The sequence below is a fragment of the Anolis sagrei genome, chromosome 1, assembly GCF_037176765.1.
Source record: "Anolis sagrei isolate rAnoSag1 chromosome 1, rAnoSag1.mat, whole genome shotgun sequence".
Lineage (NCBI taxonomy): Eukaryota > Metazoa > Chordata > Lepidosauria > Squamata > Dactyloidae > Anolis > Anolis sagrei.
In genome coordinates, this window is record NC_090021.1 from 165,572,557 (window position 1) to 165,586,526 (window position 13,970).

Below are 13,970 nucleotides of genomic sequence, written 5' to 3' on the forward strand. Positions count from 1 at the left end.
AAACTCCCTTCATATTGGCAACTAATATATTGGTGGAGGCCTACTCACTGCTGCCATACAATACAGCCACACTGCCTTTCTAAGATATTCGTGATAGCAGAATATTCAAAACAGGGACACAATTGCCTCTTCCTGTGTAATACAACTCAGACATATACCCCACTGAGTTCAACCCTTCTTCAAACAATTTACTCTCATTTTCTTGACCTCTCTCATATGCAAATTGTATGCTAATCTATTTATTAGGACAGTATGCTAAACTGCCAAGCTTATTGATATTTATCCCTTCCAGCTCAATGTCATCTCCATCCATGAAGTGTTGACAAAGACTGGAGGTGACAAGGTTAGAAATACCTTTTGTTACAGATGGTTATTGATGAATACTGGCATTAAAATAAGGCCCTCACAAAATGTGTTATATCAAAAATTGTTGCTATTGCTTCCATTTAAAAATGCTTTAAGATGCCCTAGCAAATTACTGTAGAATGTCCTTTCTCCAACACTACAGTGGGAGGTTTCTAGAAGTCTTGGAGAACTTTGTTGTGTTCAAGTGCCATTGGATGATTATACTCCGCATATTTTCTTTCAATGAAGCTGGCTTTTTTAAACTAAAAATAGGAGGCCACCATGTCTTTTGTATTTTGTGAAAGCCTGAACTGAAGATCTACTTCTCAAACTATATTTTCAGCATTGGAATTTGGGGGGGGGGGGGGGGGGGCTGTTCTCGAAACAGTTCTAAAGCAACAAAGCTTGACCTTTGATATATAATTTGGAGAAGCAGTAAACAGGTTTTTCAGAAATTATACGTGTGATCATATTTCCCTTTGCTCTTATCCTACATGCTTTGTACACTGAAATACCTATGTTTATTTCCAGCTAGTTAACTGTAACACAACGAAGTCTGTTTTCTATCTGTTCCTTTAAAAGTGGTTTAAACCTATAAAGAAAGGGCCCTTCCAAACAGACCCTATATCCCAGGATCTGCTCCCAGGTTTTCTGTTTATTCCAGATTATCCGGCAGTGCGGACTCATATAATTCAGTTTAAAGCAGAAAATCTGGGATCAGATCCTGGGATATAGGGCCTGTCTGGAAGGGCACTTAGTTGTGAACTCCCTTAGCATTTGCAGTTCCTCATACTGTTTGTCCCTGTCATATGAAGAAAAATGTGGGTACATTAAAAATGGGCATAGAGGAGTGAGGGAAAGTGATACATTGTCTTGGGGGAAGTTTTCAAAGATTTAACAAAGAAGGATTTCTTACAATGTTGTCAACTATTTTCTTATATAAAGGTAGTAAAGGAGCTGAATGTTGACAGTGTTTTCCACCAAGATGTTCCTTCAGTTTAGTGAACAGATGATAGTCACTGGGTGTGAGACTGGGGCTGTGAGAAGGGTGACTTAAAACATCCCAGCCAAATGAAGTCAACAACGTATTGTCGAAGGCTTTCATGGCCAGCATCACTGGGTTGTTGTAGGTTTTTTTCAGGCTATATAGCCATGTTCTAGAGGCATTCTCTCCTGACGTTTCACCTGCATCTATGGAAAGCATCCTCAGAGGTAGTGAAGTCTGTTGGAACTAGGAAAATGGGGTTATATATCTGTGGAATGACCAGGGTGGGACAAAGGACTCTTGTCTGTTGGAGCTAGGAGTGAATTTTTCAACTGACCACCTTGATTAGCATTTGATGGCCTGGCTGTTGTTTGGTGCAGATTGTTAGTGCTTGGAACAATCTTTTGTTGAGAGGTGATTAGATGTCCCAGATTGTTTCCTCTCTGTTGTTTTGCTGTGGTAATTTTAGAGTTTTTTTAATACTAGATTTTGTTCATTTTCATAGTTTCCTCCTTTCTGTTGAAATTGTCCATATGCTTCTCTGTGTAGCCTGACATGGTGGTTGTGAGAGTGGTCCAGCATTTCTGTGTTCTCAAATAAAATGCTGTGCCCAGGTTGGTTCATCAGGTGCTCTGCTATGGCTGACTTCTCTGGTTGAAGTAGTCTGCAGTGCCTTTCATGTTCCCTGATTTGTGTTTGGGCAATGCTGCGTTTGGTGGTCCCTATGAAGACTTGCATGGTACACGGTAGACTCCTGCAGAAGTGAGAGGATTCCTCTTGTCCTTTGCTGAGCATAGCATTTGTTGGATTTTCTTGATGGGTCTGTAGATAGTTTGCATGTTGTGTTTCCTCATCAGCTTCCCTATGTGGTCAGTGGTTCCCTTAATGTATGGCAATTGAACCACTGACTACTGTGTTGGCTGAGTGGTGTGCAGATGCTCATTGCGGTAAAGGAGACAGACTCCCATTGTCAGCATCCCACAACGTTCGTTATGGATGGCTCTTTGAAGTTTCTTTATGGTCTCACAATATATTCCGTATCCATTTTGTCACATTCTGTCTTTACATAAACTGAAACGATTTCGTGATGAATCGCAGCAGCGTTCATGCCCTTAGCATTTAGGTAGTGTATTACAGTGCAAATTCTGCACTTGAAGAGAAACGCAATGAGGATGCTTATCTGTAACATTCACCATGAGACAATGAGCTACTAACGACTGGCACTGCTCATTCACTTCCTCTGGCTTCCCACTCCACAGTAGTGATACCCTAACTTTCCCCGAGAAAATTCCCCACAAGAGCTACGTGCCTTTCTGGATAACCCTCGTATTAACAATTCACATTGACTTGGCATCTCTTACGAGTGGTGGAGGCTCCTTCTTTGGAAGCTTTTAAACAGAGGCTGGATGGACATCTGTCGGGGGTGCTTTGAATGCAATTTTCCTGCTTTTTGGGGGTTGGACTGGATGACCCGCGAGGTCTCTTCCAACTCTAGGATTCTATGATTCTATGAAAGCAATCTGGTTTTGTGTCAATTATGCGAATGTGCCTGACAATATATTTGGATACTTTTTTATTTGGATAGGTCAGCTTTGTTACTTATATCTGCTAAGTTGCTAATACGAAAATGGAAAGCCCACATGTATTGTTGTTTCTTTCAGGTGTTTTTGAGTTCCCTGTTCACTGGCTTGAAACAACTGCCCATTGTTCTCGACCTTTTATTTGCTTACACAGCCACCTTTCCAAGTCAAAAGATTACGAAGGCTAAATAAATTTAGAACAGGACCTTTAGTGTAGGCTAAGCCATTTCCAGATGTGAGTGAAGTAATCAAATAATGAGCATGTACCTAGTTCCTAAGTGAATGTATTTCAGATTCTTTCATGTGAGGCCCATCATTATATGCTGTAAATACGTGGAAACAGTCTCTTGCTTATTTGAAGTCCCACCCAATGACTAGCCTTAGAAAGAGATAATAACACAGAAGACGGGTCCTGCTGGATTAGACCACTGGTTTGATTAGTCCATTTTGTTCTCGCAGCAAGAAATCAGTTGTGTGTAGGAAGGATGTGATCTCTTCTATCCCAGCAAAAGATGCAGAAAGGCTTATTGTACAAATAAGAGGTCAGAACTCCCTGAAAGCAATCATCCCACTGTTCCAGTTTGGTAGGGACAGTCTAGATTAATCCTCTGCTGTCCCACTTTGTCAAAAAAAAAAAATGTTCCAGTTGCACCTTCCCCTTGCTTAAGCCTTTGTACTTAACTTATTGCCATTAATACCAAGTGCAAAAGTATTATGAACAGGGAGAAGGAGGCAAAAATCTTGATTTCCCAGAAGGCTTAGGCAAAAGCCAACTGTAGTTTATGCCTGGATAAGTGTTCTCTAGGAACCTGTAGGCCCTCCAGAATGATGCTATGGTTGACATCTGCTACCAGTGGTTCTCAACCTGGGGTCCCCAGATGTTTTTGGCCTACAACTCCCAGAAATCCCAGCCAGTTTACCAGCTATTAGGATTTCTGGGAGTTGTAGACCAAAAACATCTGGGGACCCCAAATTGAAAACCACTGTTAAAATTACACTGAGAACATATTGATCAAATTTACAAATAATCAGATCCACAGAAATCAATTCTACAAATGTGGAGGACTGACTGTATTTCAGTCCAGATTAGGGATGCTAACCTACTTTGTGTGATTTTCAGTACTGTGATTATTAGTCCTGTCTGAATTTTCTGTTAACCATTGATATACTTCAGAAATGACTGATCTGCAGACTCAACAGTACCTTTGGCTTGTTTACTCTGGGGCATGAAATTGAGGATCAAGTTATATATTCTTTGCTTACACTGCGTGCAGTTTCAAGATTTCAACAGATGATAGATATGTTTAAAAGTAATAAAAGTGGCTGTTAGTTGGAAAAGCAATTTAGAGTGATCATGAAACAAAGCATTGTGTTGTGGTTCTTTATCTCTAACTTGGCCAAGTGCAATTAGTGGTAACTGGGAATGGAAATACTACTTCATCATTAGTTGTTCCAGGTCCTATTTTTTTCTGTATAATTTAAAATTAGTGTAAGAGAACTTACCTTTCAGAAGTAAGGGAAAAGCAGCCTTGATCTGGGCTAGGATATCTTTGGATGTCTTCAATGACATCTCCCATCATTCCTTATCAGTGGTGAAACTGTTTCCACAGGATGTGAAAGCTTTAACCTTTGCCCAAAATCTCTGGAAGTCAAAGGTTCTTCTTCACTTAAAGATAATGTCACCTGTTGATTGGTGCTCTGCAAAAATGCTTGCTAGAGGGGATATTTGCTATTCGCTTTGGGGTGATATCTTACAGGACAGGTCCTCAGTGTTACTGCCATATTTGTTAGAGAGTATTGTACTGTCGAAGGCTTTCATGGCCAGAATCACTAGGTGTCTGAGTTTTCCATGCTGTATAGCCATTCTCTCCTGACCTTTCACCTGCATCTATGGCAGGCATCCTCGGAGGTTGTGACCTCAGTGGGTTGTTGTGAGTTTTCCGGGCTATGTGGCCATATTCCAGAAGCATTCTCTCCTGACATTTCACCTGCACCTATGGCAGGCATCCTCAGAGGTTGTGACACTCTGTGGATGCCTGCCATAGATGCTGGTGAGACGTCAGGAGATAATGCTTCTGGAATATGGCCATACAGCCCAGAAAACTCACAACAACCCACTGTTAGTATTTTTGGCCACAGCAAGTAGCAATAGGAATGCATTAAGCTTAAGGTAACAATGTCGCTCACAGAAGCAATTTAAGGATAAAACGTCTGCAGAGGCCTTAATTATTCATGCCTTTTGATTTATTCATAAATGACCTGATGCTGGGGTGAACTGTAAAGTGGCAAAGTGTTCCAATGGCAGAGAATTATTCAGGGTGGCATTTCATGAGGACTACAACAATACAATGAAGAGTTGTCCAGAGAAGGCAAACAGGCAGTTATAAAGCAAATTATATTCAATATTTGTGAGTACAAAGTGGTGAACCTTTGGTCAAAAATGCTATGCATATATTTTATGGCTCAGTTGCTTCTATCAGATGTGCTGGACTGACATATTTCTCAAGTGTGGCATGGAGCTACACTTGCTATTTGTTTATTGCTATTTGTTTATTGCTTTCTGGAAACCTGTAGCTGATGGCTCATTTTTAGAAGTGCTAGTACAGATGATGTCTGAACGAGTAATGGCTGACTAGTAATATTATTTTTTGAGGTAGTTAAGTGGAAGCATATACTCTATACATAAAGACAGTGAAAAATACATAGAATCATAGAGTTGGAAGAGAGCACATGGGCCTTCTAGACCAACTTCCTGCCATCCAGGAAAAGCACAATCAAAGCACCCCTGACAGATGGCTACCCAGCCTCTGTTTAAAAGCCTCAATTGAAGGAACTTCCACCAGACTCCGAGGCAGGGAGTTCCACTGTTGAACAGCTCTTACAGTCAGGAAGTTCTTCCTAATATTCAGGTGGAATCTCCTTTCCCGTAATTTTAACCAGTTGCCCCGAGGTCTACTTTCCAGAGCAGCAGAAAACAAGCCCGCTCCCTCTTCCTTATGAAAGCCTTTCACATATTTATACATCGCTATCACGTCTCTCATCATGAGGAGACAGGAAAGCTTAGAGAAGACAATTATGCTGTGGAAAATGGAAGGAAAAAGGAAGAGGGGCCGACCAAGGGCAAGAGGGATGGATGGCATCCTTGAAGTGACTGGACTGACCTTGAAGGAGCTGGGGGAGGTGAAGGCCGACAGGGAGCTCTGGCGTGGGCTGGTCCATGAGGTCACGAAGAGTTAGAAACGACTGAACGAATGAACAACAAACATCACGTCTCTGTTCAACCTTCTCTTCTGCAGACCTAAACGTACAATCTCCTTGCCAGGGATTATTAGACATGGAATTCTAAAGACATTAACATCTTTACATACATTTGTGAGATACCATCCTTTGGAGTATACTCAGCCCTTACATCTATGGATCCAACCATTATTTAGACACCGAGAACTGGGAAGCTCTGCCTCTTGAGTGCTCCAATTGGAGGTCAGCTATTACCAACAGTGCTGTGGAATTTGAAGAGGCACAAATGGAGGGCAAAAGGGAGAAACGTGCCAAGAGGAAGACGCGTCAAGCCAACCCTGACTGGGATTGCCTTCCACCTGCAGATTGATGTCCTCACACTGAAAGAACATGTGGATCAAGAATAGGGATCAATGGTCACCTACAGACCCACCAATAAGACGGTCCACTTGGAAGGCAAGCAGACTCGACCACAAGTGATAGCCTGTGATGATGACCCTGAAATTTTTTTAAAAAAATATTTCCAAAAGCAACGTTTGATTTTGCCATGTTGTATAAGGAACATCATTATACATCATGAAACCCACAGTTGAAGAAAGTGCTGGAAGCATAATTTGTCTAAAGGAATTTCACCTGAAATACTGGTAGGTCAAACTCTGCAAGGCCACATAATTCAAAAGAATGTATCATCAGCTATTAGCCAAAAACTTGAAAAGCTTACTTTTACAAATCACAATGTCTTTTGCTTGATACGTTCACAGAACTGCAATAAAAAGTGAGTTGCTGTGAATTTTCCGGGTTGTACGGCCACGTTCCAGAAACATTCTCTCCTGATGTTTCACCTGCATCTATGGCAGGCATCCTCAGAGGTTGTGAGGTCTGTTGGAAACTAGGAAAATTGGGTTTATATATCTGTGAAATGTCCAGGGTGGGAGAAAGAACTCTTGTCTGTTGGAGGCAGGTGTGAATGCTGCAGTTGAAATGCTAACCAAGGTGATAAATTGCAACATTCACACTTGCCTCAAACAGAGTTCTTTTAGATGGGACTACTGTGCCAAATAAAAATATGTTATTATTTAATGTGCTCCAAGATACTTTCTTATCTGGGGAATAGAGAAGAAGCTAAGGCTAGATCTACACTACTCAATATCCCAGGACTTGTTCCCAGATTATATGAGTCTATACTGGCAGATCTTGGGATATAGAGCAGTGTAGATCCAGCCCCATATAATGCCATTCAATACAGCTCAAACTGCATTATACGGCAGTGTAGAACTAGTCGTCCTCACCTAAAAAACTGGAGGCAAAATGTGCTCTCTAAATTCTCATCCACACTACCATATAATCCAGTTTCAGAATGCAGATTAATTGCATTGAATCGGATTATGTGAGGCCCCATCTACACTGCCATACAAAATCCAGATTATCTGCTTTGAACTGGATTATATAGCAGTGTGGACTCATAATCAAGGGTGCTTCCACACAGCCATATAACCTAGAATATCAAGGCAGGCCAGAGCTCCCTGTCAATATCTTGTCAATATCTCTCTTCAATAGTGGTGCCCAGAATTGGACACAATATTCCAGGTGTGGTTAACCAAGGCAGAGTAGAGCATGGGGAGCATGACTTCCTTCCCTGGATCTAGTCACTATGCTCCTACTGATGCAGGCCAAAATCCCATTGGCTTTTTTTGCCGCTACATGACATTGTTGGCTCTCACATATGGCCATCATGTCTCCTCTCAGCCTTCTCTTCTTCAGACTAAACATGCCCAGCTCTTTAAGCCGCTCCTCATGGGGCTTGTTCTCCAGACCCTTGATTATTTTAGTCGCCACAGTCAATCTGCATCCTCCAAGTAGTTCAGGCATGGAATTGTGGGAGTTGAAGTCCAAAACACCTGGAGGGCCCAACTTTGCCCATGCCTGAACTAGATTGTATGGCTGAGTAGGTCCATTCTAATTCGGCGCCGGCTCTTCTAGGGGTTCCGGACTTCAGCTCCCAGGATCCCTGATCATTGGCCACAGCAGCTTAGGCTTCTGGGTGTTGAAGTCCAAAAAAACCCCCATCTAGAGTTGGGAATCTATGTCTGTCAGATTTGTGCCAGGACTTGGCGTCATCTCTGCGCGACTGCGGAAGAGGCAGGGAGAGTGGGCGGGGCGAGAGAGAGAGAGAGAGGGGCAGCGCTGGAATGTGGGCGGGGCTCGAAGCGGGCGATGTGGCTTCCTATTTGCCAATCGCCGCCTCAGCTGCTCGGTCTGTCTGCGGCGCTGGGCCGTGGGAGCTGCCCGCGCGCGCATACCCGCGCGCCCATAGGAGACTCTTCCCAGGTAAGTCAGTCAGACAGGGAGTCAGTCAGGGAGTGAGTGAGTGCCTGGGAAGGATCTGCAAGGCTTCGGCCTGGAAGGAAGCAGAGGGAGGAATAGAGGAGGAGGAGGAGGCTGGGAGGGGACCACAACAACAAGGAAGCTGGGCTATTTAATCTCAGCCCTCAGGATACAGCCAGGCTCTGGGGGAGGAGGCAAATGGCAGCCAGTGGGGATGGAAGCCAGGGAAGGCAATGCTGAGGGGAAAAAGGAAGGAAAACTTAATTGTCAGGGTCAAGGAGAGGCGAGGGACTCCAGCAATGGTTCCAAGCCTTTATTTGCCTCCACCTAAAGTAAAGTCAAGGTATTCCCCAGACATTAAGTCCGATTCTGGGGGTTGGTGCTCATCTCCATTTCTAAGCCGAAGAGCCGGCGTTGTCCATAGACACCTCCAAGGTCATGTGGCCGGCATGACGGCATGGAGCGTTGCTACCTTCGCGCTGGAGTGGTACCTATTCCTCTTAATCATTTTTATTTGCATCCTTTTCAAAGTAACAATTTTTTTTGGTTGTGTCAGGAGCAACCTGAGAAACTGAAAGTCGCTTCTGGTGTGAGAGAATTGGCCGTCTGCAAGTACACCCGGATGATTTGATGTTTTTGTCATCCTTGTGGGAGGCTTCTCTCATGTCCCCGCATGAGGAGCGGGAGCTAATAGAGGAGGCTCATCTGCCTCTCCCCGGATTCAAACCTGCGACCTGTCGGTCTTCAGTCCTGCTGGCACGGGTTTAACCCACTTCGCCACCGGGGGCTCCTAAAGTAACAATAAAAGAAGGGGAACAAAACCAGTGTGAAGGAAAGTAGGAAATAAGATAGGAGGTGAGGTTGACAGTGTGGGTTGAGTATAGGGTAGGATGGGATAGGGTAAGTAGGGAGTGGGATAGGGTAGGTAACCGGGGGGGGGGGGGGGGATTGGGATGCTTCCAGTCCATTCCACAGAGAGATGGTCTTTCTTAACTGAAATTTTTGTGAGATTTCACTGTTTTGTTGTCTCTGGTATCTCTTTTTGTTCCGTCCTCCCCAATTTTTCAAATATTAAGTTTCATTTTCTCCAGCAGGTAAATTCTTATTGGTTGCCACTTGATTTGATTCTCCCTGTTATGATCTTTAAGTAATTGTTCATATATTCAATCATCTTTGTCGTCCACTTTTCGATTGAAGGAAGGTCTTTTTTCCGTCCATTTCTGGGCTACGGTTCTGTAGTCTGGTACCTATTGATCTACTCTTGGGGTCCTTGTGGACAACAAGTTAAACATGAGCCACAATGTGATGCGGTGGCAAAAAAAAACCAATGGGATGTTGGCCTGCATAAATAGGTCTTTAGGGTCTAGATCCAGGGAAGTCATGCTACCCATGCTCTATTCTGCCTTGGTCAGACCACACTTGGAATATTGTGTTCAATTTTGGACACCACAATTGAAGACAGATATTGACAAGCTGGAAAGTGTCCAGTCAGAGGAGGGTGACTAAAATGATTAAGGATCTGGAGAACAACCCCTATGAGGAGCGGCTTAAAGAGCTGGGCATGTTTAGCCTGAAGAAGAGAAGGCTGAGAGGAGACATGATGATGGCAATGTATGTGCAGGGAAGTCATAGGGAGCAAGCTTGTTTACTGCTTCCCTGGAGACTAGGACATGGAACAATGACTTCAAACTACAAGAGAGGAGATTCCATCTGAACATGAGGAAGAACTTCCTGACTGTGAGAGCTGTTCAGCAGTGGAACTCTCTGCCCCGGAGTGTGGTAGAGGCTCCTTCAATTGAGGCTTTTAAACAGAGGCTGGGTAGCCATCTGTCAGGGGTGCTTTGATTGTGCTTTTCCTGCATGGCAGGGGGTTGGTCTAGAAGGCCCATGTGCTCTCTTCCAACTCTATGATTCTATATATTTTTCACTGTCTTTATGTACAGAGTGTGGTGGAGGCTCCTTCTTTGGAAGCTTTTAAACCGAGGCTGGATAGCCATCTGTTGGGGCTGCTTTGGATGCAATTTTCCTGCTTCTTGGCAGGGGGTTGGACTGGATGGCCCATGAGGTCTCTTCCAACTCTATGATTCTATGATGCTACTCACATTTGCATGTTTTCGAACTGCTAGGTTGGCAGAATCTGGGGCTGACAGCAGGAGCTCACTCCGCTCCCTGGATTCGAACCGCCAACCTTTTGGTCAACAAGTTCAGCGGCTTAGCATTTAACCCACTGTGCCACCAGGGGCACCCTGGCCTTACCTAAGCATCTCTAAAACCCCGGCATGTAATATGATTTTTTGTTCCTGGGTTATGAATGCCATTTCCTAATTGGTTCCAGCATAATTATTTTATTTATTTATTATTTATTTACTAAATTTATATACCTGCCCCTTTCAGCCCAGAGGCGACTCGGAGCAGTTCACAAATTGGCAACAATTCGATGCCATAACAAGTAAACAGTAAAAACTATCAAGAAATTCTATTAAAAACAATATGTATAGTATAAAAAAATATAAAACATTGTCATGAGCGTCTCCATGTCAAATCATTATTCCATTGCATTGTTGAGTCGTTCCATAATTCCGTTTAGCTATGCGTATTTGGGAAGGCCTGTTCAAAAAGCCAGGTTTTCACCTTCTTTTGAAAAGTCAGGAGGGAGGGAGCTGATCTAATATCTCTAGGACGTTCCATAGTCGACATGGAGAAAGTGTCTTACACTGCACAAAACTTTGTTTTGGCGGGACACCCTGCAACACATTTTGCTACATTTTTGCAATGAATATCTCATCCATTCTCAGAGAACTCAACATTGGGTTGTTGTATTTATTAATTTATTTACAGTATTTATATTCCGCCCTTCTCACCCCGCAGGGGACTCAGAGCAGATTACAATGCACATATACATGGCAAACATTCAATGACATTTAGAAATACAACATATATAGACAGACATGCTCAATTCTGCTGCTTCACTGTCCACTTGTGACACAGAGTCCTTTGATGGAGTACTTCCTCATTCTTCTGCACGCTGCTGGAAGGTTTTATGGCATCATAAATTAGTTAAATTAGCTTCCCTGCATAAAGCTGTACCTAAATTTCCTACTTGACAGATGCAACTGTCTTTCAGGTTGCATAGGTCAACAGCAAGTTAGATGATTAATGGTCGGGAGCTCACTCCGACCCGGGCTGGCTTCGAACACATGACCTCTCGGTCAGTAGTGATTTAATGCAGTTGGCTGCTAACTAGCTGTGCCACAGCCCTGTCCAAGTATTCTCTCCTGATGTTTCGCCTGCATCTGTGGCAGGCAACCCCAGAGGGTGTGAAATCTGTTGGAAGCTAGGCAAGTGAGGCTTTCCAGCAGACCTCACAACCTCTGAGGATCCCTGCCATAGATACAGGCAAAGCATCAGGAGAGAATACTTCTGGAACATGACCATACAGCCCAGAAAACTCACAGCAACTCAGTGATTCCAACCATGAAAGCCTTCGACAATACAATTAAACATGGTTTGTGACATTCACAAAAACAAAAGTTTCTGTAGTAGAACAACTACTTTCAAAGTAAGGTCTGCACAATTAAACAGGTAATGATAGTTTCAAACCAGGAACAGATTTTTCCCCCCAAATTTTGTCACTTAGTACTATTCAAAAAGCGAACTGTTCACTTGGAGGAAGCCTCAAAGGCCCTTAACTTGGTCTAAACAAGCTCCCTGATGGTGCAGTGGATGAAAGCACTGAGCTCCTGAACGTGCTGATCGAAAAGTTGACAATTCGAATCAGGGGAGTGGAGTGATCTCCTGCTATCAGCTCCAGCTTCTGCCAACCTAGCAGTTTGAAAACATGCAAATGTGAGTAGATCAATAGGTACCTTATCACTTTTTCTGAAATTGGCAGATTTTGGAAAAAGCTTGTACTGAATTATTACTTTTATGCCACCTGTTTTGCAGGTAGTTAGAAAAATAGAACCAATCAATGGACCCTCTATCTGCTAGGTTTGAAATTCTGTAAGATTTTAAACAGCAAAACTAGAGTCCATGCCTTCATGTGCTTTAAAAACATTGTCAGTTGTTCTTTCTACAGGTGATCTGTGCATATTGGCTGATCTTATGAAACACTGAAAAAGAACATTTCCCGCCACCACTATTTGCTGCTGCTTACTGTTCTGTTTGACATTGAGAGGATGATGGACACGGAGTCAAATGCCGCTTTATTGAGATTTCATCCATCAAACAACACATCCTGGGCTTTTGCAATAATTCTGTCTTTCCTGCATCCTCATATCTCCAGCAACCTCCAAGGGGCTCATTTGTACTTTTGAAGATTAAATCTGAAGCCTCATTGATGGAAAGGAGAGTGAAGCAATCACCTTGAACCTTTTGATTTATGCACTAGTATTAGAGGAACTCATTCACTTTCCTCTGGATCGAATCCAGAAATCAAAGCCAATATTTTGATGCTCTGAAAGTGAACATGGTAGGATCTTGAATGTATGGTACTTCCCGACCAAGAAGGAAGGAGTGAAGGATGGCTTCCAGGGAGAGGTTGTATGAACTTTGGATGCTGTATTGCAATAAGGTAACTACAAATATTTGTTGGTTTTATGTTAGTTCATCCTTTTCCATGGAAAAGTTGCCAGATAAGACTTTTGCTTTTTAAAACTTACACAGCCCAATAAAAAAGTTCTTGGTGCCTGTTCCTGGAGTTATTTCAGGTGCTGATTCAGAAAATTGCATCTGCTCTACAAATCTGCTTTAGATTCTTAGGCCCCTTCCACACAGCTGAATAAAATCCCACATTATCTGCTCTGAACTGGAATATATGGCAGTGTGGACTCAGATATTTATTTATTTATTTATTTATTTATTTATTTGCAGTATTTGTATACCACTTTTCTCACCCCGAGGGGGACTCAAAGCAGTGTACACATAAGTAATGGCAAAAATTCAATGCCAGTACAAACAATTACAATTATATACTACAATTAGATATAAATCAAATTTAAAAATGCATCCATGAGCAATAAAACAATAATTAAAACAATAAAACAGTCTCGTCCGTTGAATCGCCGTTTCAGTCATTGTCCTTCCAAAATGCTGCATACATTTACTTCTACTGCCCAAAGGCCTGGTCCCAAAACCATGATTTTAATTTTTTTCTAAAAGCCAGGTGGGAGGGAGCAGATCTTACCTTGTTTGGGAGTGTGTTCCATAGGCCACAGCCGAGAAGGCCCTTTCTCTTGTCCCCGCCAGGAGCATCTGTGCTGTTGACGGGAGTGAGAGCAGGGCCTCCCCGGATGGTCTTAGATTACGAGGTGGGATGTAGATAACCCAGGGCCCTTTCAAACAGCCCTATATCCCAGAATATCTTCTTTGAGCTGGGTTATCTGAGTCCACACTCTGATAATGTGGGATTTCCTGCCTTGATATTCTGGGATATAGGGCTGTGTGGAAGGGCCCTCGGTTAAAAGAAGTTATTGTTGGACTTTCTGCCTTGATATTCT

The 13,970-nt window shown here is 43.0% G+C and overlaps 1 protein-coding gene across 3 annotated transcripts in view; it reads left to right on the forward strand.

Annotated features, from left to right (window-relative positions):
• The first annotated feature begins 8,356 nt into the window (after positions 1-8,356).
• Positions 8,357-13,970, forward strand: part of NBEAL1 (neurobeachin like 1) — a 134,184-nt gene continuing 128,570 nt past the window's right edge. For 2 of the 3 annotated variants that reach the window (XM_060783055.2, XM_060783067.2), the window contains exons 1-2: positions 8,358-8,475; positions 12,551-13,045. In XM_060783055.2, the coding sequence (XP_060639038.2) occupies positions 12,995-13,045 (51 nt within the window). In that variant the 5' untranslated portion in view covers positions 8,358-8,475; positions 12,551-12,994. Of the gene's footprint in view, positions 8,476-12,550; positions 13,046-13,970 lie in introns of all 3 variants that reach the window. The other variant, XM_060783047.2, reaches the window with a different exon arrangement.